This window comes from Pongo pygmaeus, chromosome 19, assembly GCF_028885625.2.
Source record: "Pongo pygmaeus isolate AG05252 chromosome 19, NHGRI_mPonPyg2-v2.0_pri, whole genome shotgun sequence".
Lineage (NCBI taxonomy): Eukaryota > Metazoa > Chordata > Mammalia > Primates > Hominidae > Pongo > Pongo pygmaeus.
Genome location: NC_072392.2, coordinates 55,625,001 through 55,652,739, shown reverse-complemented (window position 1 = coordinate 55,652,739; position 27,739 = coordinate 55,625,001). Strand labels below are relative to the sequence as shown.

General features: G+C 42.1%; 1 protein-coding gene and 1 pseudogene across 14 annotated transcripts; one reads left to right on the top strand and one right to left on the bottom strand.

Moving 5' to 3' along the window:
* Window positions 1–3,514: 3,514 nt before the first annotated feature.
* Window positions 3,515–27,394, bottom strand: LOC129017014 (ribosomal protein S6 kinase beta-1-like). 14 transcript variants are annotated; one of them, XM_063655576.1, is made up of 13 exons: window positions 26,854–26,996; window positions 26,662–26,708; window positions 23,652–23,709; window positions 23,394–23,468; window positions 22,775–23,027; window positions 22,104–22,204; window positions 19,525–19,615; window positions 19,240–19,351; window positions 18,508–18,615; window positions 17,318–17,395; window positions 12,369–12,476; window positions 4,956–5,076; window positions 3,515–3,634 (listed from the first exon to the last, which is right to left on the bottom strand). In XM_063655576.1, the coding sequence occupies exons 6-13, from the start codon at window positions 22,180–22,182 to the stop codon at window positions 3,531–3,533; spliced, it is 801 nt and encodes a 266-aa protein (XP_063511646.1). In that variant the 5' UTR covers window positions 22,183–22,204; window positions 22,775–23,027; window positions 23,394–23,468; window positions 23,652–23,709; window positions 26,662–26,708; window positions 26,854–26,996; the 3' UTR covers window positions 3,515–3,530. The 14 variants fall into 14 exon arrangements, 8 of the variants coding, with proteins under 8 accessions (XP_063511646.1, XP_063511647.1, XP_063511645.1 ...); XR_010124533.1 differs by lacking the exons at window positions 22,104–22,204; window positions 23,394–23,468 and adding an exon at window positions 17,576–17,638 and having other exon boundaries at window positions 19,261–19,351; window positions 26,854–26,997; XR_010124532.1 differs by lacking the exons at window positions 22,775–23,027; window positions 23,394–23,468 and adding an exon at window positions 17,576–17,638 and having other exon boundaries at window positions 19,261–19,351; window positions 22,091–22,204; window positions 26,854–26,997.
* Window positions 27,097–27,739, top strand: part of LOC129017015 (polycomb protein Suz12-like) — a 53,871-nt pseudogene continuing 53,228 nt past the window's right edge.

Here is a 27,739-nt window from a genome sequence, read left to right as displayed (position 1 = left end):
CTTTTCCTTTAATGTTTTCCTATTCCTAAGTAAAGCAGTCTATAGGCATTTTCAGTTTCCAGCCTAAGTGACCCCATGGTTGAACAACTTGTCAAGTAAATGAAGGCTGCTTCCCCCTTAGAAAGGTCCCCAAAGGGAGGACAGAAACAGCAACAGAAAACACTCATAATTTAATTTTATTGTCCTTTTCACACATATGTAGCTATATCTATTATATTTTACTTTATTTTATTTTAATTTTTTAAGACAGAGTTTCACTCTGTCACCCAGGCTGGAGTGCAATGGTGCGGTCTCAGCTCACTGTGACCTCTGCCTCCCAGGTTCAAGCAATTCTTCTGCCTCAGCCTCCCAAGTAGCTGGGATTACAGATGTGCACCACCATACCTAGCTAATTTTTGTATTTTTAGTACAGACGAGGTTTCACCATGTTGGCCAGGCTGGTCTTGAACTCCTGACCTCAGGTGATCCACCTGCCTCAGCCTCCCAAAGTGCTGGGATTACAGCACTTTTACAGCAAGAGCTGCCATGCCCAGCCTATTTTATTTTATTTTGTCTTATTTTATTTAGAGACAGTCTTGCTCTATCCCCAGGCTGCAGTGCAGTGGCGTGATCATAGCTCACTTGGCTAATTTTTAAACTTTTTGTAGATATGGGGTCTGGGTATGTTGCCCAGCCTGATCTTGAACTCCTAGGCTTAAGTGATCCTCCTGCCCTGACCTCCCAAAGTGCTGGGATTACAGGCGTGAGCCATCCTGCCCAGCCTGTATCTATTTTATAAGTTGGTTTTTCTGATTACTTTAATGCAAATGAGATTATACCATACTCTCTTCTTTGTCACTTCCTATTTTCATATAATTTAAGTTAGGCATCTGTTGATGTCAGTATAAGTAGATCTAGATCATTTTTTATAGTTGTATAGCTTTCATTACATGGATGTTTCACAATTTATTTAGCTAACTACCTATTGTTGGACATTTGGTTATTTCCAAATTTTTGCTATTTTATATAATGCTGCACTTATATAAAATAGTTTTATATAATTATGTTTAACTATACTACTACTATGTCTGACAATTGACTTGTATCAAGAACATACAAAGAATTGTTACAAGTTGCCAGGCAGAGTGGCTCACGTCTGTAATCCCAGTGCTTTGGGAGGCCAAGGTGGGCAGATCTCTTGAGCCCAGGAGTTGAAGACCAGCCTGGGCAATATGGGGAGACCCCATCTCTACAAAAATACAAAAATTAGCCAGGCATAAGGGCACACATCTGTAGTTCCAGCTACTTAGAGGCTGAGGTGGGAAGACTGCTTGAGCCCAGGAAGCTGAGGTTGCAGTGAGCCAAGATCACACCACGGCACTCCAGCCAGCGCATCAAAGGCCCTGTCTCAAAAAAGAGGAAGAAGCAGGGGTGGCAAATAAGTAGAGTATAAGCCACCTCATCCAACCTGATTGGAACCAGTAGTTGACTGGTTAATCAGTTCAAGCAAGGAATCATAAAAATTGATGCATGTGCCGGGCATGGTGGCTCACGCCTGCAATCCCCGCATTTTGTGAGACCGAGGTGGGCTGATCACCTGAGGTTAGGAGTTCAAGACCATCCTGGCCAACATGGTGAAACCCTGTCTCTACTAAAAATACAAAAGTTAGCCATGCATGGTGGCACACATCTGTAATCCCAGCTACTCAGGAGGCTGAGGCAGAAAAAAGAAGAAGAAATGCTACGTGAAGCCTTTTTATAAGGGCATTAATTTTATTCACGAGGGCAGAGCACTCAAGACCTAATCACCACCTTGAAGGCCTCACTTCTTAACATCATCACATTAGGTCTTAGGTTATAACATGAATTTTGGAGGACTCAAGAAAAAAAAAGTGAAAGACAACGCACAGAATGGGAGAAAATACTTGCAAATTATATACAAAGTAGGCCCACTTTATTTGTGGAAAATATGTAGCCAGACACAGTGGCTCATGCCTGTAATCCCAGAACTTTGGAAAGCTGAGGTGGGAGGGTCACTGTCCCAGGAGCTCAAGACTAACCTGGGCAACATAGGGATACCCTATCTCTACAATAAATAAATAAAATTACCCAGATGTGGTGATATGTGCCTGTGGTCCCAGCTACTTGGGAGGTTGAGGTGGGAGAAAAACTTGAGCCCAGGAGGTTGAGGCTGCAGTGAGCCAAGATCACATTAATGTACCCCAGCCTGGGTGATAGACCGAGACCTTATCTCAAAAAAAAATCTATATATCTATATATATATTTATCTATATATAGATATAGATAATATAGATATATAAACTTATATTTATAGTTATATCGATACATAAATATATAGCTATATATAAATATGTTTATAAATATATAGATACATATATGTAACAAAATATGTTCCAAGACCTCCAGTGTATACCTGAAACTGCAGGTAGTACCAAACTCTATATATACTATGTTTTTTTCCTATGCATACATACATACTTATGATAAAGTTTAATTTATAAATTAGGCACTGTAATAGAATAACAACAATAACTAATAATAAAAGAGAACAATTAGAATATACTTTTTTTTTGAGATGGAATCTTGCTCTGTTGCCCAGGCTGGAGTGCCATGGCACCATCTCAGCTCACTGCAACCTCCGCCTCCCAGGTTGAAGCAATTCTCCTGCCTCAGTCTCCCAAGTAGCTGGGACTACAGGCGCCTGCCACCCCCGGCTAATTTTTGTATTTTTAGTAGAGACAGGGTTTCACCATATTGGCCAGTCTGGTCTCAAACTCCTGACCTTGTGATCCACTCACCTTGGCCTCCCAAAGTGCTGGGATTACAGGTGTGAGCCACCGTGCCCGGCTACAATATACTTTAATATAAGTTACATGAATAGTTTTCTCTCTCTCTCAAAATACTGTAATATTTGGGATTGCAGCTGCCTGCAGGTAACTGAAACTGCAGAAAGCATAAGGGGGACTACTGTATCTGACAATGGACTTGGATCTAGAACACATAAAGAACTCTTACAACTTGATAATAAAAAGGATATAACCCAATTTAAAAATGGACAAAAGATCTGAACAGATATTTCTCCAAAGAAGACATACAAATGGCCAGTAAGGGCCAGGTGCTGTGGCTTATGCCTATAATCCCAGCACTTTGGGAGGCCGAGGCAGGTGGATCACTTGAGGCCAGGAGTTCAAGACCAGCCTGGCCAAGATGGTGAAAATCCATCTCTACTAAAAATATAAAAATTAGCCAGGTGTTGTGGCGGATGCCTGTAGTCCCAGGTACCCAGGCAGATGAGACACAAGAATCACTTGAACCCGGGAGGCAGAGGTTGCAGTGAGCTAAGATTGCACCACTGCACTCCAGCCTGGGCAACAGAGCAAAACCCCACCTAAAAATAAATAAATAAATAAAAATAAAAGAAAGAAAATAAATAGCCAATAAGCACAAGAAAATATACTCAATTTCTGTCTTAGTCTGTTTGTGCTGCTGTAACAAAATACCTGAGACTGAGTAATTTATAAGCAAAAAATTTATTCCTCACAGTTCCAGAGGCTGGGAAATCCAAATTCAAGGTGATAGCACATTTGGCATTTGGTGAGGGCCTGTTCCATTGTTCCCGTTCTCGCAGAGGCATCTTCACACGGCAGGAGAAGAAAGGAAAAAAGAAGAAGAAATGTTATACGAAGACTTTTTATAAGGGCATTAATTTCCTTCATGAGGGCAGAGCACTCATGACCTAATCACCACCTTGAAGGCCTCACTTCTTAACATCATCACATTAGGTCTTCGGTTATAACATGAATTTTGGAGGACACAAACATTCAAACCATAGAAACATCGTTAGCCATCAGGGAAGTGCAAATCCAAACCACGTTAAGATACCACTTCACACTCACAAGAATGGCTATAATAAAAAGACAGATAATAACAAGTGTTCGAGAGAATGTGGAAAAATTGAAACACTCATATGTTGCTGGAGGGAATGTAAAATGCTTTGCAATGAAGTTGGAACTGCTTTGGAAATAGTCTGGCAGTTCCTTCAAAGTTTAAACATAGAGTTATCATATGACCTGGCAATGCCAGGCTTCATCATATTCCCAAGGGAAATGAAAACATATGTCCACACAAAAACTTATATGTGAATGTTCATAGCAGCATTATTCATAGTAGTCAAAAAGTGGAGACAGCTGGGCGTGGTGGCTCCCAACACTTTGGGAGGCCAAGGCAGGAGGATCGCTTGAGCTCAGGAGTTCGAGACCAGCCTGGCCAGCATAGTGAAATGTGATCTCTACTAAAAATACAAAAATTAGCGGGACATGGTATACGTGCCTGTAATCCCAGCTACTTGGGAGGCTGAGGCAGGTGAATGGCTTGAATCCAGGAGGCGGAGGCTGCAGTGAGCCAAGATCACACCACCGTACTCCAGCCTGAATGACAGACTGAGACTCCATTTCCAAAAAAAAAAAAAAAAGTGATAAAACAGATAAATGAAATGTGTTATATTCCTACAATGGAATATTATTGAGCCATAAAAAAACAAAAGGAAAGAAGTACTGACACATGCTATAACATGAATGAACCTTGAAAACATTAGGTTACTTGAGAGAAGCCAGTCACAAAAGACCACAAATTGTGTGGTTCCATTTATATGAAATGTCCAAATAGGCAAATCCTATCCTAAAAGAAAGTAAATTAGCGGTTGCCTAGGACTGAGGGATGGAGGAAATGGGGAGTGACTGCTCATAGGTATGGGATTTCTTTTTTGAGAGAAATGAAAATATTCTAAAACTGATTGTGGTGGCCAGGCTCAGGGGCTCACGCCTGTAATCCCAGCACTTTGGGAGGCCAAGGCGGGCAGATCACCTGCGGTCGGGAGTTTGAGACTAGCCTGACCAACATGGAGAAACCCCATCTCTACTAAAAATACAAAATTAGCTGGCCATGGTGGCACATACCTGTAATCACAGCTACTCGGGAGGCTGAGGCAGGAGAATTGCTTGAACCAGGGAGGTGGAGGTTGCAGTGAGCTGAGATCATGCCGTTGCACTCCAGTCTGGCGAGAGAGTGAGACTCCATCTCATAAAAAAAAAAAAAAAAAAAAAAAAGAATGTTTCAGGCGGAGGGAAGAGAAGTGCAATGGTGCTATTTCAGGCAGAAGCTTGTCAGGTTTGCTGTGGTGTGGCTAATGTGGAAGGACTCAGTGGGAAGGAAAAGAGATGAGGGCAGAGTACTGGGCAGGGCCAAGTTAAAGCCATATGCATACTGTTACATTTTTTACTTGTCTAATATATTTCATTAAATATAGACAAAATATTATAAATAAAGATATAACTTTTGATGTTTGTAAGGTCATCTGTTATTTCCACTCCTTTTTTTTGAGATAGGGTCTCACTCTGTCACCCAGGCTGGAGTGCAGTGGTGCGACCACAGCTCACAGAAGCCTCGACGTCCTGGGCTCAAGCACTCCTCCCACCTTAGCCTCCTGAGTATCTGGGACTACAGGCACATGCCACCGTGCCCCACTAATTTTTTATTTTTTGTAAAGACAGGATTACTCCATTGTACCCAGGCTGGTCTCAAACTCTTGAACTCAAACACTCTACCCACCTTGGTCTCCCAAAGAGCTAAGATTACAGGCGTGAGCCACTGTGCCCGGCTTGTTATTTGCATTTGTGATTTTAAAACTCCATGTTTTTTATCATAAGTTTGTCAGGTGCTTTCTGAACAGGAAATGCCTTAATTTATGACTCAAAATACAAACAAATGTAGGTGATCAAACGCATATCTATGTCTTCAATGGAAATGTATATACATATGTCATTAATGAAGACAACCTGAGAACATGAAATTCATGATATATTTTCTTTTCCATCACCTAGCCCCCTAAAGGAGAGATCTTTCATTCAGAGCCCTGGGTTTTGTTTTGTTTCATGATTTGCTTTTTTTTTAAAATAAGAGTTTATTTATTTATCTATCTGAGACAGGGTTTCACTCCCATCAGCCAGGCTGGAGTGCAATGGCATGATCTCAGTTCACTGCAACTTCTGCCTCCTGGACTCAAGTGATTCTCTTGCCTCAGCCTCCCGAGTACTGGGACTACAGGCACATGCCACTGCATCCAGCTAATTTTTTGTAGAGACAGGGTTTCACCATGTTGGCCAGGCTGGTCTTGAACTCCTGAGTTCAAGCGATCCATCTGCCTCTGCTTCCCAAAGTGCTAGGGTTGCAGGAATGAGCCACCGCATGGCCAAAAGAGTTTATTTTTTAAAGAAAATTGACTTCTTTGAAAAAGTAGAAATGAGGCTGGGCGCGGTGGCTCACACCTGTAATTCCAACACTTTGTGAGGCCGAGGCAGGTAGATCGCTTGAACTCAAGAGTTTGAGACCAACCTGGCCAACATGGTGAAACCCCATCTCTACTAAAAATACAAACATTAGCCTGGTGTGGTGGCAGGTGCCCGTAATCCCAGCTACTCGGGAGGCTGAGGCAGGAGAATCGCTTGAACCCAGGAGGCAGAGGTTGCAGTGAGCCAAGATCGCGCCATTGCACTCCGGCCTGGGCAACAAGAGCAAAACTCCATCTCAAAAAGAAAAGAAAAAGTAGAAATGAGGAAGTGGCCAGCCTGTGTGGGGATCTAATCAAACAAATCTTCCCTTGATGAGGGTAGTACTTAAGTTGAAAAAAATTTGCCTATATAATAAATATTGCAATATTTTATTTTATTTTACATTTTTTGAGATGAGGGTCTCACTGTGTTGCCCAGGCTAGTCTTGAACTCTTGGGCTCAAGGGCTTCTCCTGCCTCAGCCTCCCCAGTGGCTGGGCTAATAGGCACACACCACCGTGCCCAGCTCTACATACAGATTTTTTTTTTTTTTTTTTTTTGAGATACAGTCTTCACTCTGTCACCCAGGCTGGAGTGCAGTGGTGCCATCTCCGCTGACTGCAAGCTCCGCCTCCCGGGTTCATGCCATTCTCCTTCCTCAGCCTCTGGAGTAGCTGGGACTACAGAAGCCTGCCACTGCGCCCAGCTAATTTTTTGTATTTTTAGTAGAGACGGGGTTTCACCGTGTTAGCCAGGATGGTCTCGATCTGCTGACCTCGTGATCCGTCCGCCTCGGCCTCCCAAAGTGCTGGGATTACAGGTGTGAGCCACCGTGCCCGGCCCATACTGATTTTTAAATTAAAAAAATCTACATTCTATATTCCCATCATAGCTTCTCCCTAATAAAATCTTTGTCAGTGTTTATGGGACTTCTTCCCTGGAAAATCTGCAAGCAGCCTGGTAGCTTTATATATATAGGAAAGCCAAAGGACAAACTAGGAATTATGTCAGAGATGGGGAAAGACTAAGGATTTTACCCAAATCAGTTGAGAATCAGCCTTAAGTATAAATGGGCCAGGTGTTGGTGGCTCACACCTGTAATCCTAGCACTTTGGGAGGCCAAGGCGGGCAGATCACTTGAGGTCAGGAGTTCGAGACCACCCTGGCCAACATGGCGAAACCCCGTCTCTACTAAAAATACCAAAATTAGCCAGGCGTGGTGGCACGTGCCTGTAGTCCCAGCTACTTGGGAGGCTGAGGCAGGAGAATCACTTGAACCTGGGAGGCAGAGGTTGCAGTGAGCTGAGATCACACCACTGCACTGCAGCCTGGGTGACACAGCGAGACTCCATCTCAAAAAAAAATTAAAAAATAAAAAATAAATGAAGCACAATTAACATTTTATAATTTTATAGAGCAAAAGTCCATAAAAATAAATATTCTAATTAACTGTTTCTCCTACATCTTATAAACACTATTATCAAGCTCATTTAAGATTGAAGATAAATTATATCATGGCATGGGTAAAGATTTTCAAGAAGGAGTTGCTGAGATAAGCGTCAAAATTCTCCAGCATAAATTCACTGACAGGGATTTCTGTTCAATCTTTTTAAAATTCTAATATCCAATTTATTTCCTCTAGAGAATAACTCATGTAGAATCATAACCACTTTGGTGGACCTTGATTTTTCCATCAGTAAAAGTATAGAACTAGTTTTGACTTAACAGTCAACAAATGCCTACCCTCTCCATATCTGGCTGATGAGAGCGCCCTCATGTGTGCATTTGTTGTAATGTTTTAGAAATCTGAAAAAGACAATATTAATCTCAGCAGTAATACAATAAATAATGTCTTCATTTGCACATTTATGATAGCTTCAGGTATTACTCAGTAAAAGCTAAAGGCAAATGCTGTAGTAGGTTAATCTTACTGTCGTTCACTATCAAACCTTTCATATGCCAATTTCATCCTAAAACAGTGAAGTTATTGTTTTGGTTTAAATTTTAATTTAATGACTTAAGGGACTTTTTCCCTTAAAACTTCTAAATATTTCATTATAATATTATTTCATCATTAGGCTTAAAGGAAAATATGTGGTCAATTGAGTTGTTATTTATTATACATGATAGCTTGGCATCATCTTTTTAGGGATGGAAAACAGCTCCAGGGACCAAGTCTAACTCAGGTTTTTGATATAAGAATTTACCTGTCAGCCGGGCGTAATGGCTCACACCTGTAATCCCAGCACTTTGGGAAGCCAAGGCGGGTGGATATAGGTCAGCAGATTGAGACCAGGAGTTCAAGACCAGCCTGGCCAAGATGGTGAAACCCCATCTGTACTAAAACTACAAAAATTAGCCAGGTGTGATGGCAGGCACCTGTAATCCCAGCTACTTGGGAGGCTGAGGCAGGAGAATCACTTGAACCCAGGCAGCAGAGGTTGCAGTGAGCCAAGTTCACACCACTGAACTCCAGCCTGGGCAATAAGAGCGAGACTCCATCTCAAAAAAAAAAAAAAAAGAATTTACTAGTTTAAATCGTAACAATTTCTTCCTACTCAAAGAGACTACATTGGAAGAAGCCAAAAGAGAAGCTTATTTATTTATTTATATACTTTATTTGTTTATTTTTGAGACAGAGTCTTGCTCTGTCACCCACGCTGGAGTGCAGTGGTGTGATCTCGGCTCACTGCAACATCCGCCTCCTGGGTTCAAGCGATTTTCCTACCTCAGCCTCCCTAGTAGCTGGGATTACAGGTGTGTGCCACAACGGCCAGCTAATTTTTGTATTTTTAGTAGAGACAGGTTTTCACCATGTTGGCCAGGCTGGTCTCAAACTCCTGACCTCAGGTGATCCACCTGCCTCAGCCTCCCAAACTGCTGGGATTACAGGCATGAGCCACCAAGCCCAGCCTAGAGAAGCTTATTTTTTAAAAGAAAATATACAAAAAAATCAAAATCTCATAAGTCCAATTGTAATTTTTTTTGGCTTTTAAAAAATGCTAATGCCCTCAAATATTCTCCTATCCAATCGTTGTATTTTAAATGGCATTCCTCCAACAAATATTTGTTGAGCCCCCCACTATATGCCAGGATTGAAATGTCAAATCGAAGGAGGCAATAGCTACTGAAGTAAAGCAAAAAAAAAGTACTGATTGTTTTTCCTTCTATAAAATGACCTAGTAATAACTGCTTTACCCAGGAGAGTTGCTGTAAAGATCTAATAACATGACATATATAACCACACCCCTAAAGAATGAGGTGTTATTAAAATGTTTGCAAGAGAAACCTTAGTAATTCCAAGCACATATTTTAGGAATGGTTTCTTGTGTAGAAAATCCTTGAATGTGAGGCTCTGCTGATTTTTTTAATGCATATTCTCTTCTTATGTATGTGGATTTTTTTTTTTTTTTTTGAGACAGTGTCTCACTCTGTTGCTCAGGCTGGAGTGCATTGGCATGATCTTGGCTCACTGCAACTGCCACCTCCCAGTTTCAGGTGATTCTCCTGCCTCAGCCTCCCGAGTAGATGGAATTACAGGTGTGTGCCACCACACTTGGCTAATATTTGTATTTTTAGTAGAGATGGGGTTTCACCATATTGGCCAGGCTGTTCCAGAACTCCTGACCTTGTGATCCACCCACTTCAGCCTCTCAAAGTGCTGGGATTACAGGCATGAGCCACTGCGCCCGGCCTATTTTTTTAACTAATGTTTAAAGAGACCCACTTTATGTACAGAATTCTGGCTACAACCTAACAAATGAGTTGCTCTGTTCATCAGTTATAGCCAATTTAAGTAATTGTGAAAAGCTCAACAATACTTTAACTGGCAATGAAAGCTTCAATATCTCACGTTTACCACCACAACTTTGGATTTCTTGGTAGCTAAATAAAATGCTTCTATTTTGTGGGGGAAAAACTGTCACATAAGTTGAAATTCTGCAATGTTCAATTGACAAAAAGGTCTCTATGTTAAATCAAAGGTATAAATTCCACGTCAGTAGTACATGAGAGAGAAAAAAAGCCAAAATTAAAGTGATTCATGCTCACTTCCCTAACTGAACCTAAGATTTTACTAACAGAGATGCCGTAACTTTGATCATGCACATATCAAACTTGAATTTAAAAACATGCATGCACTCACTCATCTTTTATCTCTTATGTAATTAATACTGTAAGATTATATTTTGCCTATGTGCTCTATATTACTAATTTATAGGATTATTACTATTCAGTGTTGTTTACTTGAAACCATACTGTACTATACACAACTTTTGCATTCCATGCCAACTTTATTTTTTTTAATTAATTTTTTTTTTGATACAGAGTCTCACTCTGTCACCCAGGCTGGAGTGCAGTGGCACGATCTTGGCTCCTGCAACCTCTGCCTCTCGGGTTCAAGTCATTCTCCTGCCTCAGCCTCCCAAGTAGTTGGTACCACAGGCACATGCCACCACACCCGGCTAATTTTTGTATTTTTGGTAGAGATGGGGTTTCACCATGTGGGCCAGCCTGGTCTCGAACTCCTGACCTCAAGGTTATAGGTGTGAGCCACCATGTCCAAACCCCACGCTAACTTTAGAGCTTATTTCCCATCCCATAAGATACAACACTACTTGTGTTACGTAGTGAGCAGTGTGGGGAAGAAAAGCATAGAATTAAGTTAGTGACAAATCCAGTGAACTCAAAAAGAGGGAAAAAAACACTCCCAAACAATTGTTGTCCCCATATTCTATTCTCCCTAGAGGTAGTCCAAAAAGGAATGACAAAAGAAAAAAAAGGATACAAAATGAGATAATGGTTCATGTGACATATAAGTACAGTAATAAAATAAACAAACATATATGATATTTAAGCAAAATAGTATGTATGCATTGATGGTCATCTGATATAAATCCATCATTTCTGTTGGCCAATATCTAAAACCTTTACTTTTCTGAGGAGACAAGCTATAAATCTATGCAGATATTTCTACAATGAGAATTCACTATTACATATGAACCAATATAATTTGGTGTCAAATATTCACAATTAGTTTTAAAAAATCCCCTACTTGGCCAGGCATGGTGGCTCATGCCTATAATCCCAGCACTTTGGGAGACCAAGGCAGGTGGATCATAAGGTCAAGAAATTGAGACCATCCTGGCCAACATGGTGAAGCCCTGTCTCTACTAAAAATACAAAAATTAACTGCGCGTGGTGGCAGGCGCCTGTAGTCCCAGCTACTCAGGGGGCTGAGGCAGGACAATCACTTGAACCCAGGAGGCAGAGATTGCAGTGAGCTGAGATGGCACCACTGCACTCCAGCCTGACGACAGACTAAGACTCAGTCTCAAAAAGAAAAAAAAAATCCCCTACTTATGTTAAGAGTACCAAAAATAGGGCCAGGAATGATGGCTCATGCCTATAATTTTGGCACTTTGGGAAGCCGAGGTGGGAAGATAGCTTGAGTCCAGGAGTAAAATAGTGAGACTCTGTCTCTGCAAAAAAATAAAAAAATAGCTGGATGTGGCACACACCTGTAGTCCAGGTACTCACGAGGCTGAAATGGGTGGATCACTACAGCCTGGTAGGTCAAGGCTGTAGTGAACTGTGATCACACCACTACACCCTACACCCAGCCTGGGCTACAAGGTGAGATCCTGTCTCAAAAGAAAAAAAAAAAAAGGTACAAAAAATCAATAGCTCTTTCAGGAATAAAATACATGTAGTTAGTGAGGTTTTTCTCTCCCACTGCTATAACTTAATTTTTGGTTGAGATGCTAAGCCAAACATCATTTTAAGTCTGTGGCCCAACCAAAAAAGGGAATCATACTCTTCAAAGAATTGTACATTCCCACTCTAATTGCTAAAATAAAATGTTGGATTATGAAAATCAATTTTGTAGGTATCAATAAGTTATAAGAGCATGGCTTATTTAAAAAAAAAAAGTGGGCCAGGTGACCTACATGAGCTTCAAAGCAAGCAAACTGAATTTACTTATCGAAGAGCCCATCCTCATACTTAAAATTTCCCGTGACTACATGGAAATTCTTTCACTTACCAGGAAGACCTGATTGGCACTTTCACTGAGAGCTGCATCATCTGGGCTGTCGACACGTGTCTGACGTGCAAACTTGGAATCAAACTGACTTACATCCTCTTCAGATTGCTTTATACAAACAAAATAATTTAGAAAATAATGAATAGTCTATATGACATCAATCAAATGCACTGTAAGCTCTGGGAGCTCTTTTCGCAGGGTTTAACTATAATAAAGTATTAGAATAGTCTTAGCAGGCACAGAATGAGAAAAAAATGCAAGTGGAAAATACTGAGTCAAATTACATCTTCAAATCTTAAACATGCACTAAAATAGATTTTAGTACACTGTTATTCCTATTAAAACTGTGAATATATCGACTAGGCATGGTGGCTTATGCCTGCAATCCCAGCACTTTGGGAGGCTGAGGCGGGCAGATCATGAGGTCAGGAGTTCGAGACCAGCCTGGCCAATATAGCAAAAACCCCCTCTCTACTAAAAATACAAAACATCAGCCAGGCACGGTGGCGGGCGCCTGTAATCCTAGCTACTCGGGAGGCTGAGGCAGGGGAATTGCTTGAACCTGGGAGGCAGAGCTTGCAGCAAGCAGAGATCATGCCACTGCACACCAGCCCAGGTGACAGTGCGAGAGTCTGTCTCAATTAAAAAAAAAAAAGAATATATCGAGCTCAAAACAAGCTGGAAAATATGTGAATATCAATTTCCCCTCTCACAAAGCTTCAGTGTGCCTAGTCCACTGGCTAAATCCCTGTTTGGAGATAATTAATTCAGTTGGCTACTGCAGGTTTGTAATAAACCTGAAAAACTACGAAGCAGAGTTAAAACATGAATAATACTGGTAAGATGCTCCAGTTAAAATTTCTTCCCACAGCTTATTTCATTCCTTTAGAAATCTAAAGGAGCAAAAATAATTTTCTATTCCGCATGGGTTATGTTATATTTCCTTGTGAAAGTATAGTTATCACTTCAGTTGTAACCATGAGATTTATTTACTTAATTCCTTCTCTCTTTCCCAAAATATCTGGTTAGACTCTTGGGCCAAATGTAGGAAGTAAATAATAATTTAGAATATCTGACTTAATAGTAAAAGATGACCACATTGACCTTATAATTCTCTTGGAGCCCAGACTGTGAACCTGCACTCCCTGGAGGAATGGCTGATTCCAAGTGTGGGGAAAATGTACAAGGTAAGCATAGAACACCAGTTTCCTTATTTTGCTCTCTCACACAACACCAGACAATGTGCTCATGTCAAAAGGACTCAGAACCCAACATGAAGATGCACCCAGCATTCACTGCACCCAGCATTCAACGAAGGGAAAAAATGAGCATCAATAAAAATAACTGCCAGGTGCGGTGGCTCACGCCTATCATCCCAACACTTTGGGGAGGCAGAGGCAGGTGGATTGCTTTTGTGCTCAGGATTTGAAGACCAGCCTGGTGAACATGGCAAAACCCCGTCTCTACCAGAAACACAAAAATTAGCTGGGCATGGTGGTGTACCTGTGGTCCCAGCTACTCAAGAGGGTGAGGTGGGAGGATTGCTGGAGGCCGGGACGTCAAGGCTGCAGTGGGCAGAGATTATACCACTGCACTACAGCTTGGGTGACAGAGTAAGACCCTGCCTCAAAACAATAAATGAATAAATAAAAATAAAATAAAAATAACTGCAATGAAATGAAACACAAATATGTTAAAACGTGTAACTTCATAATATACTAAAAAAGAAAAAAACACACACAAATTTCATTGGTCAATTTTGGAAGATGCTAGGGAACTAATTCACTATTTTGAAAACTAGGAAAGAATCAAACATACATCCTGCCTTTCCTGTATGAACTGTACCTTGGGTAACTAACTGATCAAAGAGTTTCTCTTTATGAAAGAATTCTAGCTAACAAAGAAAGAAGAAATAACAGAATAGACCATTTCACAAACACCTGATGAAATTATAAAAGTAGGCCAGAGTTTCTCAACCTCAGGGCTACTGACATGTTAGGCCTATTAACACTTTGCTGTAGGGGGCTGTGCTGTGCTGACTCTTACCCCTGAAGGTACCTATAGCATTCCCTCCCCCAAGCTGTGACAATCAGTATGTCTCCAGACATTGCCAAATTACCCTGGTAGTGAAATGCTGACACAGGCAGTGACCATGAACATCACTAAAAAAACACACATACACACACACAAGTACACATTATGCCTCCTGATCAAAGCATATGCAATATTGAGAGTTTAATCTGAATCAGATCAACCACCTAAATTTAACTACCAGTTTTTGCAAATTTGGGGAACAGATGAACATGGTCAATGATACTCTGGGGATAATATCCAGCAAAATCAAAATTTGAGAATTCTACAGGACAAATGACCCCGTTTCTTCAATAAATCAAGAGGGGAATCTATAAATGAAAAGAGACCTAAGAGACATAGTAACCAAACTACATACAGACCTTGATCAAACCCTTACAAACAGGAGAAAAAAAAAAAAAAAAGAATGGAACAACAACAACAAAAAAAATTAGGTGGGGCAACACAGGGAGACCTCATCTCTAGAAAAATTCAAAAAATTGGATGTGGCGATGCACCCCTGTGGTCCCAGCTATATGGGAGGATCCCTTGAGCCTCGGAAGTTGAGGCTGCCATGAGCCACTATCATGCCACTGCACTCCAGTCTGGGCAACAGAGAAAGACCCTATCTCAAGAAAAAAAGAGAAAAAAAAACTGGGGAAACTGTCAACTTCTTAGGTGTGATGATGGGATGACAGTTATGTTTAAACAAGATGATCTAATTATTTTTAAGCTGGGCAGTAGGTGTATGACAGTTATCCTCCTTACAATTGTTTGTTGTTTTTAAAAGTGGGTCACATTATGCTCCATGACCAAAAAATAATCACCATCATCATCCTCCTCCTTCTCCACCTACAGCCCGAAGAATGGAAAAAGAAACTGTGTTTTCTCAGATTCTGAAGTGGCAGAAAGACAATAACACACTAACTCATTTACTCATAAACATATTGTTATGGGTTGAATCGTGTGCCTTACCCACCCCCCAAAAAATTTCGTGTGTTGAAACTCTAACCTCTAGTTCCTCAGAATGTGACCTTATTTGGAAAGGGTTATTGCAGATGTAATTAGTGAAGATGAGGTCCTACTGGAGTAGAGAGGAACCCTAATCCAATATGCCTGGTATCCTTATAAAAAGGGGAAATTTGGCCACAGATATGCACACAGGTAGAACACCATGTGAACATGAAGGCAGAGATCCGAGTGATGCACCTACAAGCCAAAGAATGACAAAGATTACCAGCAAACCACTAGATGCCAGGGGAGAGGCATGGAACATAGAGTTTCTCACAGTTGTCGAAGAAACCAACTCTAACAACGTGATCTAGAGTTTCTAGTCTCCAGATCTATGAGATAATAAATTTCTGTTGTCTAAGCCCCACGGTTTGTGGTACTTTGTTGCAGCAAGCCTAGCAAACGAATGCACACATATTCTATATTTTGAAGAAAAAATTCCCAGAGAATCATACTTAAAATGGTTAAATTAAGCAAAATAAAACAAACCAAAAAAAGAAAAGTCCCAACTACCTGAAATATTTAATTGTCTTAGGTAACTGACTTAAGAATATCTAATACAGTCAATTACCACTGGTTTTAGTTCTTTAAAAGATAGTACAAAAATAAAAGATGCTTGGCTGGGTGCAGAAGCTCACACCTGTAATCCCAGCACTTTGAGAGGCTGAGGTGAGTGGATCACTTGAGCCCAGGAGTTCGAGACCAGCCTGGGCGACATGGCGAAACCCTGTTTCTACAAAAAATACAAAAAAATTAGCCAGGCATGGTGACACATGTCCGTAGTCGCAGATATTCGGGAAGCTGAGGTGGGAGAATCACCTGAGCCTGGGGAGGTCAAGGCTGCATTGAACTGTGATCGTGCTACTGCACTCCTTCCTGAGTGACAGAGTGAGACCTCATCTCAAAATAAAATAAACAGGCCGGGCGCGGTGGCTCACGCCTGTAATCGCAGCACTTTCGGAGGCCGAGGCGGACAGATCACGAGGTCAGGAAATCGAGACCATCCTGGCTAACACGGTGAAACCCCGTCTCTACTAAAAATACAAAAAATTAGCCGGGCGTGGTGGCGGGCGCCTGTAGTCCCAGCTACTCAGGAGGCTGAGGCAGGAGAATGGCATGAACCCGGGAGGCAGAGCTTGCAGTGAGCCGAGATCGCGCCACTGCACTCCAGCCTGGGCGACAGAGCGAGACTCCATCTCAGAAAAAAAAAAAAAAAAATATATAAAATAAAATAAATAAAAAATAAAAACAAAGATGCTGAAAAGAGGATAAACCAGAGATCTTTGAACTGCTAATAAAAATAATGTTTCTGTCTGCTCTGAGATTTTTCTTTTCTTTCTTTTTTTTTTTTGAGACAGAGTCTTGCTCTGTCGCCCAGGCTGGGGTGCAGTGGCACAATCTCGGCTCACTGCAAGCTCCGCCTCCCGGGTTCACGCCATTCTCCTGCCTCAGCCTCCGGAGCAGCTGGGACCGCGCCCGGCTAATTTTTTGTATTTTTAGTAGAGACGGGGTTTCACTGTGTTAGCCAGGATGGTCTCGATCTCCTGACCTCGTGATCCGCCCGCCTCGGCCTCCCAAAGTGCTGGGATTACAGGCCTGAGCCACTGCGCCCGGCCGAGATTTTTCTTATTCTAAAACAATCTCAAGCGATCTTCCTGCCTCAGCCTGGAAAGTAGCTGGGACTTACAGGCACAAGCCACCACACCCAGCTAACTTTTAAATGTTGTGTAGAGATGGAGTCTTGTTACATTGCCTATGCTGGTCTTGAACTCCTGGCTTCAAACCATCCTCCCACCTCAGCCCTTTAAAGTTTGGGGATTACAGGCGTGAGCCAATGCACCCAATTATACGCTTTCACGTATACTTACCAACACAGGTTTAAAAGGGGGCTCCACCTTTTGAGCCAGAAGTTTTTCCCAGTTAATGTGTCTAAAGAATGGATGAGCCTAGGGAAAAAAAGCAGAAAGAAAACTTGAGGGGAATAGACTTTGCTGGATTGATAATCACCTTTTTGAAGTTACAAGTCACAAAATAAGCTAAACTTATAAGCAACTACATATAACCCTCAGAAATACATAAAACTAGCATTATCTTCCCCACAAAACACCAAACATGCCAATCTCTACTTGCATTTCTCCAGCGTCCCCAGGACCATCTCACAGAAGAGAAGCAGCATTTCTTTTCAGCAGCTTTAAAGAGGATAAAGAACCTTAGTCAAACTGATTTTTTTCCTTTTTAGACTTTGCTTGTCTACTTTGCCTTGAGAAAATATAGTTTATTGGCTGGGCACGGTGGCTCATGCCTGTAATCTCAGCACTTTGGGAGGCTGAGGCAGGTGGATCACCTGAGGTTGGGAGTTCAAGACCAGCCTGGCCAACATGGTGAAACCCCTTCTCTACTAAAAATACAAAAATTAGCCAGGCATGATGGGGCATGCCTGTAATCCCAGCTACTAGGGAGACTGAGGCAGGAGAATCACTTGAACCTGGGAGGCAGAGGTTGCAGTGAGCCAAGATCATGCCATTGCACTCCAGCCTGGACGATAGAGTAAGACTCCATCTCAGAAAAAAAGAAAAGAAAAAAATATATAGTTTACTAATTACTGCTGAAAAATTGTTTAAGGGTCTGTAATCCCAGCACTTTGAGAGGCCAAGGCAGGTGGATCACCTGAGGTCAGGTGTTCCAGACCAGCCTGACCAACATGGTAAAATCCTGTCTCTATTAAAAATACAAAAATTAGCTGGGCGTGGTGGTGGACGCCTGTAATCCCAGCTACTCGAGAGGCTGAGGCAGGAGAATCGCTTGGACCTGGGGGACTGAGGTTGCAGTGAGCCAAGATGGCACCACTGCACTCTAGCCTGGGTGACAGAGTGAGACTCCATCACAAAAAAAAAAGAATTAAAAAAAAGAATATGAAAAGTACATATCTGTACTTTGCCTTCAAAATTTAAAGACTTTTTTGGTTCAATATATATTATTCAAAATATACATTAAATTCTATCTAGTTAAATCCTAGTCATTGAATCTTACAGTGTCAGTGACCATTTAAGGACCTTACCTTTTTAAGCAGACCTCTGGCTTCTTGTGTGAGGTAGGGAGGCAAATTGAGTTTACATTTGAGGATGTTGTCAATTGTTTTCTTTCTATTCTCCCCAGTAAATGGGGGCTAAGAGTAGAAGACAAGTGAAAAATATTAGTATATACAAAACAAATTTTAAATAACAATATCTATTTCCTGAATTAGTTATGCATGGAGATCAGAAATGTATGCTGTGAAATGGGCTAACTGCTAAAGACCTTTATTTTGTTTTAGAGACAGGGTCTTGCTATGTTGTCAAGGCTAGATTCTATTAATAATCCTTAGCTCAAATGATCCTCCCACCTCAGCCTCCTGAGTAGCTTGGGCTACAGGCATGCACCACAGTGCCCGGCAGACGTGCAGTTTTTAAGCAACAGGACAGAGGAAGTAGCAGTGTCCTGGAAGGAAGCCTGTGTTTCCACCGTTAACTTGCTGTGTGATAATAAGCCATGTGATTTTATGCTTCAGTTTCTCCATTTATAAAATAAGGGCATTATCTGTTCAACATCTATTTCACAGGCCTGCTATGACATAGATCATTTAAATGAAAATGTTTCTGAAAGTATGAGATCCCATATAATCATACAGCATTATTAGTGTTAAACTGCTAATAACAAATCTTTGGGCTTTGAAAACTCCATTGGTAACATTTTCAGAAAGCACAGGACAGGTCTCTTGCTACAGTGACTCAGCACAGACCATAATACACACAGCTTTTAACTGTGCACCTACTGCTCCAGTCAGCATGTCATACATGAATGCTCCCAAACTCCACCAATCCACAGCACGATTGTGGCCACTTCTCATCAAGATTTCAGGGGCCCTACAATGAGGAAAATAATATGCTTAAAAATGCACCCATTTGCATATCATCTGAATTAGAATTTTAAAAACAATATACAGAGTCAATGAGGCTACAGAAAACAGATACTATTCCTTAAAACAGGTAAAATTAGCTATTACCCCCAAACCGATTATGTTTAACATGCAGCTCACATGTATTTTATTGTTCCACAAAACGTCTGTGTGACTGTTCCATCATGAATAGATTCTTTGCGTAGTCCAAAGTCTGTTAGTTTCACATGACCTACAATGAAAGATTACAGCATGATTATTCTCAGAATTCCAAGTATGTGCAGTGTTTGAACATGTCATATAAGACCTTAGTCTATCCTTCCATTTAACTTTTTTTGCCTCAAACTTTTCTTGCAGATGTCAAGAACAAGGTACCATCCATAAAATGGGATGCTAACTGTTTAAGGCTAGGGCAAAGTCACCTTTTGCCAATGATATAATCTCTCTAGTAAAGAGAAAATAAAGATAGAGAAAAAAGTGAAATAACCTGTTCAAGGCCCTAGCTTTAAGTATACACAGAATCCTCTACCATCCTGAAAAAGAAAAATCCTGTTTTATGAAAACAGGATTTTCATAAAACTGTTTTATGAAGTCTAGTTTAAGTACACAGACCCTAATAAAGATATTCTGTACCTTTTAAACAAAGGTGTGAGATAGTACTTCAAATATATAGCTTTTATCACAGTGAACTGCGAAGAGTTCTTAAAATGGTCTCAGAAAGTCACTATAACAAGGTAGCTCATTCTACCCAATGCTGCTAATTAGGGGAAAGAAATAAAATTGCTAGATAGTATGAATCAACCATTGCTGACCCAGAAAGTAAAAAACTTACCACCTTATACAAAGATCATTTCAGTTCAAGTTTAGTTTTCTTTACTGGACTGTCATAACAAGTGGTTCAACAGTCTCAGGGACTCTAGTATTTGAGGTTCATTTCACAGAAAAGGCACAATGACCTATTGATTCAAATGTAAACATATACTACACTCTGATACAGAATAAGTGTGGCCTTTATTTTCACAGAACCATCTGATACACTCAACCTTATAAATCAAAGAAATTAACTATTCTATCGCTCCCCTATTCTATCCTGTGACTTAGAATTCACATCAGAATCCAGGTTTTGGGGAGTGAGGAGGTGTTGATGAGAGGAAGGAAGAGACACTGATTCCCTTGATATATTCAGTTAAGTATATCATTTCTCCTTAAAAAAAAAAGGTGGGTGGAGGAGTACAATCTGGAATGTTTATATGAGCCTCGGTTGTTCATACATCATTTTCTAAGAGTTTGAAACAATTAACTACCTCATGGATTATTCTGTAGACATCTAAGGATTAGCAGCTGCTACCACTTTCTAGATACCCTGGGTCAGCTGGTTGCTCCTTTGGGGTACGAGTGAATTGCCAAGTCTACCCACAGCCCAGATTAGCATAAGTTGAGCTGTCTGTAGCAGCATGCAGTTGCAGTCAAGGCTCACTATGCTATATCTATAGCTGTAAAGATTATTAGTCTCTCTGATGTTTATGTTTGTTGTTGCAAACAAACAGCAAGAATAAACTGATTCTGGCAGTGGGGGAGGTGGGTTATGCCTGTCATCCCAGCAATTTGGGAAGCCAAGGCAGGCAGATCAACTGAGCTCAGGAGTTTGGGACCACGCTGGGCAACATGATGAAACCCCATTTCTACAAAAAATACCAAAAATTAGCTAGGCGTGGTGGTGTGCCACAGTGGCCCCAGCTACTTGAGGGGCTGGGGTGGGAGGATCACTTGAGCCTGGGAGGTGGAGGTTGCAGTGAGCTATAATCATGCCACTGTATTCCAGCCTGGGTGACAGAGTGAGACCCCCATCTCAAAAAAAAAAGAGTAACCTGATGCGTACTAAACATCATATTCCCAAAGTTTTATCAAATACTTTGGTTCAATTGCAATCCTTTTTCCAGCATTAATAAAACCTACTGTAAGAAGCATAGCTTCTAAAATTTGCATATTTTCTTTTTCTTTCTTTCTTTCTTTTTTTTTTTTTTTTTTTTGAGATGGAGTCTCCCTCCGTCACCCAGGCTGGAGTGCAATGTTGTGATATTGGCTCACTGCAACTTTCGCCTCCTGGGTTCAGGCGATTCTCCCACCCCAGCCTCCTGAGTAGCCGGGATTACAGGCACCCACCATCATGCCCGGCTAATTTTTTTTTTTTTTTTGTATTTTTGTAGAGATGGGGTTTCACCATGTTGGCCAGGCATCTTGAACTCCTGACCTCAGGTGATCCGCCTGCCTCAGCTTCCCAAAGTGCTGGGATTACAGGTGTGAGCCACTGTGCCCAGCCAATATTTACATATTCTCATTATTAAAACTCAACTTGTATAATTAAGATTCACTTTTCAATTTAAGTAACAAGCCAAAATTAATGTTTACACTGGCTTTTACAGCCTAAAACATTACACAACATTTGATGTAAGGATTCCAAAAACATTAAAAACTATAAAGAGTAAGGATTAAACTAAAAAAGGCAGTTGAGCGACTATTATCCTCAACTTCTGTTACTCTCACCAAGCGTAATTACCTAAAGACTTAAAACATCACCAAGTACTATGATGCCATGAATTCTGAGGGAGGAAATATACAAAATAGAGAGATGAGTATGGGGCTTTGAAAATGGCCATGACCTGTGTGGCAGGATTTTAAGATGATTATTTACTATAGAATTGTTTACAGTATGTCTCCACCTTGGTGATTAAGCATGATATTCTCCGGCTTCAGGTCTCTGTAGATGATCCCCTTTTGATGTAAATGCCCCAAAGCCATGGAGATTTCTGCCAAGTAAAAGCTGGAAACAAAAGTGATTTAATAAAATTAAAAAGAGTGTAATCTATCCAAAGCAGTTTATGTATGGAGCAAAATTCCTGGAAAGAAACAGACATGCACCAAAGACCAAATTAGTGGGGTAGGGGGATGTATGGGAAAAAGAGATAGCATAGGATGCTGCCAAAAGGCATGGGGACATTTATGTTTCACTCATTTTAGTGAAACTATGAAGTGCTTTATTTTGCCCTTAGAACATACTGCTAAAATTGCAAAGATGTCCGGAATATGCTAAACGGCCATTGGTCATGTTTTGTTCTGTCTGTGTAGGAATTAAGCTAATAGTCAATCATTTCAAAGCAAATTTCTCCCATCCACCCTCAACTTTAAAATCCCATAGGAAATAGGAACTTAATTATTCTCAGAGATCAAGTCTTGATTTCAAAAGGTGTCTTATAACCTGACCCTTAGAAGCCCACTCATCCCTTACTTAATACAGCTACATATTTATAGACAGCTTAGGCCCACAGTATCTGCCCTCCCTCCTGTCAGCCAGCCCACAACTATAAACTGTGTGACACTCAAATTTATCTACCTCAAAAGAATAAAGGGCTGAATCAACCCTGTCTGGATTCGAAAAGCACAAGGCGCTGCAATACTGGCTGCATAACAATGTTGCAATCCTGCAGATTACTCCAGGATGGAGAGGGTGTGTCCCAGAGGACTGAGGCAGTTTCACAGCCAGCACGACCACAAACACAGCCTCCAACACGGCTCAGTGAGCCTCCTCCAAAAAAGGGCACTTCATCCCTAAGGCTCTTCAATGCAGCTTCTGCGTTAGAAAAGGCCTGAAATTAAACAATGGAATGCAGTTTTGGTAATTAAGGTAGAAAAAAACATTTAAGTGTTGTTTTCTATTAAATTAATGTGTAGGATAAACTGATTTATTGTGACCCAATATTGTTGCTTCACAAAAGGATGTGCATATTTTTAATTTGAAGCAGATGACATGTTTAGAAATAGGAGGGTAAATCCCATCCTGACTATATAATCAATCCACAGATGATATGCCCCGGCTTATCACCTCCCTAAGACTGCACCTTGAGAAATAGAAAGCCTATAAAAAAGAGATGATTTCTGATAATTTCCATTGCTCCACACATAAAGGTTCACTGGAAAACCACACTCACCCACAGCCAAGGCAGGCAGCTTACCAATTCAAGGAAAGAAAGCAGCAATGAGAATGGTTCTGTTAGGAGCAACTGGTGTGAAGAGCGTTCCACTCAAGCCTAAGGGCAAAGGAATGATGTGACCTCCATAGCTGCCCAGTCCCAAAACTGCTTCTCCCCCTTGAGGTCCTGAGTGAGTGACTGGCTCCAGCTCAATTTACTGAATCATGTGGCTGCCCATAGTGGGAATGGGGCTTTGCTTGTAATTACCTGAATCTATGCAACCACAAAAAGTTCACTTACCAGGCAGTGTCTTCCATAAATATTCCCTCTCTTTCTAACTGCATAAATAGTTCTCCTCCTGTAAAAAAAAGAAAAAAACATTACAAATAAAACAATATGGCCAGGCGCAGTGGCTCACGCCTGTAATCCCAGCACTTTGGGAGGCCGAGGCGGGCAGATCACGAGGTCAGGAGATCGAGACCACGGTGAAACCCCATCTCTACTAAAAACACAAAAAATTAGCCGGGCGTGGTGGCGGGTGCCTGTAGTCCCAGCTACTGGGGAGGCTGAGGCAGGAGAATTGCGGGAACCCAGGAGATGGAGCTTGCAGTGAGCCGAGATCGTGCCACTGCACTTAAGCCTGGGTGACAGAGCGAGACTCCATCTCAAAAAAAAAAAGGAAAAAAAAGAAATAAAACAATGTTTATTTCCAACCCACTTCTAATAAGAGAGTTTGTGCTTTCCTTCTAACCATAATTAAAAGACATCATCCCCTTAAAAATGAAAAACAAATCCTAAAAATTATAGGTTTTAAAACTAAGTCCTCAGGATTCTATTTTTAGTAGCATTCTTATTCTTCTGTAACACACATGTGTTTAAAAACTAGAACCGGCTTGGAATTCCAGGTTTTATATCTACAAACTTTGAAATATTTGTAGATTCCAGACTTGAGGTTAAAATAAAAAATCTTGATTAAAGACCCTTTAACATTTTACCCATAAGTAGAAAAATGATAGTCTACAATTAAATCACCCTCCCTAATTTTAGTGAATGCTCATATTTTGTATTTTCAGAACCCTTAAATAAACAGAATGAACCTGGCAGTGGCCTAGTAAAAAACATGGCACAATTTGAGTATCAAAATAAATAATGATAATGAAAGGTTACATCACATCAAATGATATCAGAATCCCTAAGTCCACAATGACATAAATAAATGAATACATAAATTTTTTAAATGGGGAAGAAGAGAAAGTTCCTTATTACAGCAGAATGCCAAGTAATAAATGAAGAAGGCATGATGGAGTAAGAAAAATTACTTGGCAAACATCACAACTAATTGTTGCAGGCAAGAATCAATGGATGTCAAAACTGAATGTGGGCCGGGTGCAGTGGCTCACGCCTGTAATCCCAGCACTTTGGGAGGCCAAGGCAGGCAGATCACCTGAGGTCAGGGGTTCAAGACCAGCCTGGCCATCATGGCAAAAGCCCATCTCTACTAAAACTAAAAACATTAGCTGGGTGTGGTGGTGCCTGCCTGTCATCCCAGCTACCCGGGAGGCTGAGGCAGGAGAATCACTTGAACCTGGGAGGTGTAGGTTGCAGTGAGCTGAGATCCCACCACTGCAATCCAGCCTGGGCGACAGAGTGAGACTCCGTCTCAAACAACAACAACAACAAAAAACTGAACATGAAAGTCTGATGGAAGATATTTAAATAATCTCAAAGTATCTCCTCAAAAGATACTTATTAATTACAAAGGCAAAAATGTCACCAGGGAAAAAATCGGCAGACACCACCTTATACATGTGACCGAAGTTAACATCACAAGTAATACGACAAAGATATAAATATCATGTACCTCTTAATCTGATGCATTAAGGGGACACAATGTCACTTCAGTGGTCCTGCCAAAATTGCATAACCTGAATCTAATACTAAGGAAACATCAGCTAAACCCAAAGCATTCTACAAACTCACTGGCCTGTGCTAATCAAAAATATCAACATCGTGAAAGTCAAAGAAAGACTGAGGAAATGTTCCAGATTAAAGGAAACTAAGGAGAGTTATAATTGCATCAATGTCAACTTCCTATTTCTGATCATTTTAGTATAGTTATGTAAGACACTGTCCTTGATTTTGGAAAATATACACTGAATAGGCTGGGTGCAGTGGCTCACACCTGTCATCCCAGCACTTTGGGAGGCTGAGGCGGGCAGATCACCTAAGGTCAGGAGTTCGAGACCAGCCTGGTCAACGTGGTGAAACCCTATCTCTACTAAAAATACAAAAATTAGCCGGGCGTGGTGGTGGATGCGTGCAATCCCAGCTACTCGACAGGCAGAGGTTGTAGTGAGCCCAAGATTGCGCCACTGCACTCCAGTCTGGGCGACAGAGTGATACTCCATCTCAAACAAACAAACAAAAAAGAAAGAAAACATACACTGCAATTTTAGGGGTAAAGGGAAATCATGTCTGTATCACTCTCTTAAACAGTTCAAAAAATTATGTATGCGTGCGTGTATATATGTATACACATATATACATATACATAGAAGGATAAAACAAAATAAATGTGGTGAAATGGTGACATTTGGGGAATCCAGGTGAGAGATACATAGGAATTCTTTTTTTTTTTGTGACTGAGTCTCGCTCTGTTGCCCAGGTTGGAGTGTAGTGGTGCGATCTTTGCTCACCACAACCTCCGCCTCCCAGGTTCAAGCGATTCTCCTGCCTCAGCCTCCCGAGTAGCTGGGATTACAGGAGCACACCACCATGCCCGGCTAACTTTTCTATTTTTAGTAGAGACAGAGTTTCACTATGTTGGCCAGACTGGTCTCAAACTCCTGACCTCATGATCCACCTGCCTTGGCCTCCCAAAGTGCTAGGATTACAGACATGAGCCACTGAGCCTGGCATAGGAATTCTTTATACTACTCTTAAAACGTTTTAAGTATGAAATTATGTCAAAATAAAGTTTTTCTAGCACGGCATGGTGGCCCACACCTGTAATCTCAGCACTTGGGAAGGCCAAGGCGGTCAGATCACCTGAGGTCAGGAGTTCAAGACCAGCCTGGCCAACATGGTGAAAGCCCAGCTCTACTGAAAATACAAAAACATAGCCCGGTGTGGTGGCGCATGCCTGTAATACAGCTAAATGGGAGGCCCAGGCAGGAGAATCGCTTGAACCTGGGAGGCGGAGGTTGTGATGAGCTGAGATCACGCCTCTGTGCTCCAGCCTGGGCAAGAAGAGTAAAACTCCATCTTCACACACACACACACACAAAGTTTTTCCAATGGCAGTACTCACAAAAAAGTTGCTCCATTCTGCACCTTTCTGTTCCATGTTACATGTTACTGCAAAATCGAGAAGAGAAGAGTGTATGTAAGTACTTCTCAACCAGTTTACCTCTCTGACCACTCTTACGGTGTTTGGGGGCAAAAAACTAAGGATCTAGACTCCCTAAACCGCTCGCTGGGTCCTTCTCTCCCCACAACGCACCGGGGCCAGCAGGAAGGCCGCTCCGACCCCTAATTTTTCCGCGAATTCAGGTCAAAGAGGCGGCCGGGCCCGCGATCGGCAGCACGCACGGGCCAACCAAGCCGCGCCTCCGCGAGAAGCGCCTCCGCGTGACTGACGGGGGAATCCGCGGGCCAACGGGCTGGGCGGCCCGGCGGCGCGCGCTCCCGCCGGCCACTCAGAGCGCCGGACGGGGGAAATGGGCGGAGCAAGGCCAGGGTAGGGTGAGCGGCCTCCGAAGCGGAGCCGGGCTCTGAGGAGACGCTTTTTTTTCCCTCTTTCCTTTCCTCCTCTCCTCTTCCCTTCCCTTCCCCTCTCCTCCCCTCTCTCCTCCTTCCTCCCTCGGTCCGCCGGAGCCTGCTGGGGCGAGCGGTTGGTATTGCAGGCGCTTACTCTCCGGGGCCGCCCGGCGGGTAGCTGGCGGGGGGAGGAGGCAGGAACCGCGATGGCGCCTCAGAAGCACGGCGGTGGTGGAGGGGGCGGCTCGGGGCCCAGCGCGGGGTCCGGGGGAGGCGGCTTCGGGGGTTCGGCGGCGGCGGCGGGGGCTGTGGAGGCGGTGGCAGTTACTCGGCCTCCTCCTCCTCCGCGGCGTTACCGGTGAAGAAGCCGAAAATGGAGCACGTCCAGGCTGACCACGAGCTTTTCCTCCAGGCCTTTGAGAGTGAGTGTGTGCGAGGCTTTGAGGGCAGGAAGACCCACTCTGCCAACACCGGGGATGGGACACTCTGCTGGGCCCCCTTCCTCCTCGGGAGTCCACTTGTGTGGTAGTGGAGGGAGGAATTGAGGGGATGTCCTCCTTTCGGAGATTACGTCTCCAGGGGATCCGGAGTCTAGGGCCTTGGGAGAGCTGGAAAAGAGGGTCCGGGTA

Bases quoted from the DNA above. Each gene is read 5' to 3' on its own strand.
- LOC129017014 (XM_063655573.1), bottom strand. From the start codon at position 23,695: ATGCAGTTAGAAAGAGAGGGAATATTTATGGAAGACACTGCCTG. The intron at 19,616-22,103 runs GTGGAGACATAC...CTTTCATTGTAG, and splicing joins TATCATGCTTAATCACCAAG to GTCATGTGAAACTAACAGAC. The intron at 12,477-17,317 runs GTAAGTATACGT...GTTTGTATAAAG, and splicing joins CCCCTTTTAAACCTGTGTTG to CAATCTGAAGAGGATGTAAG.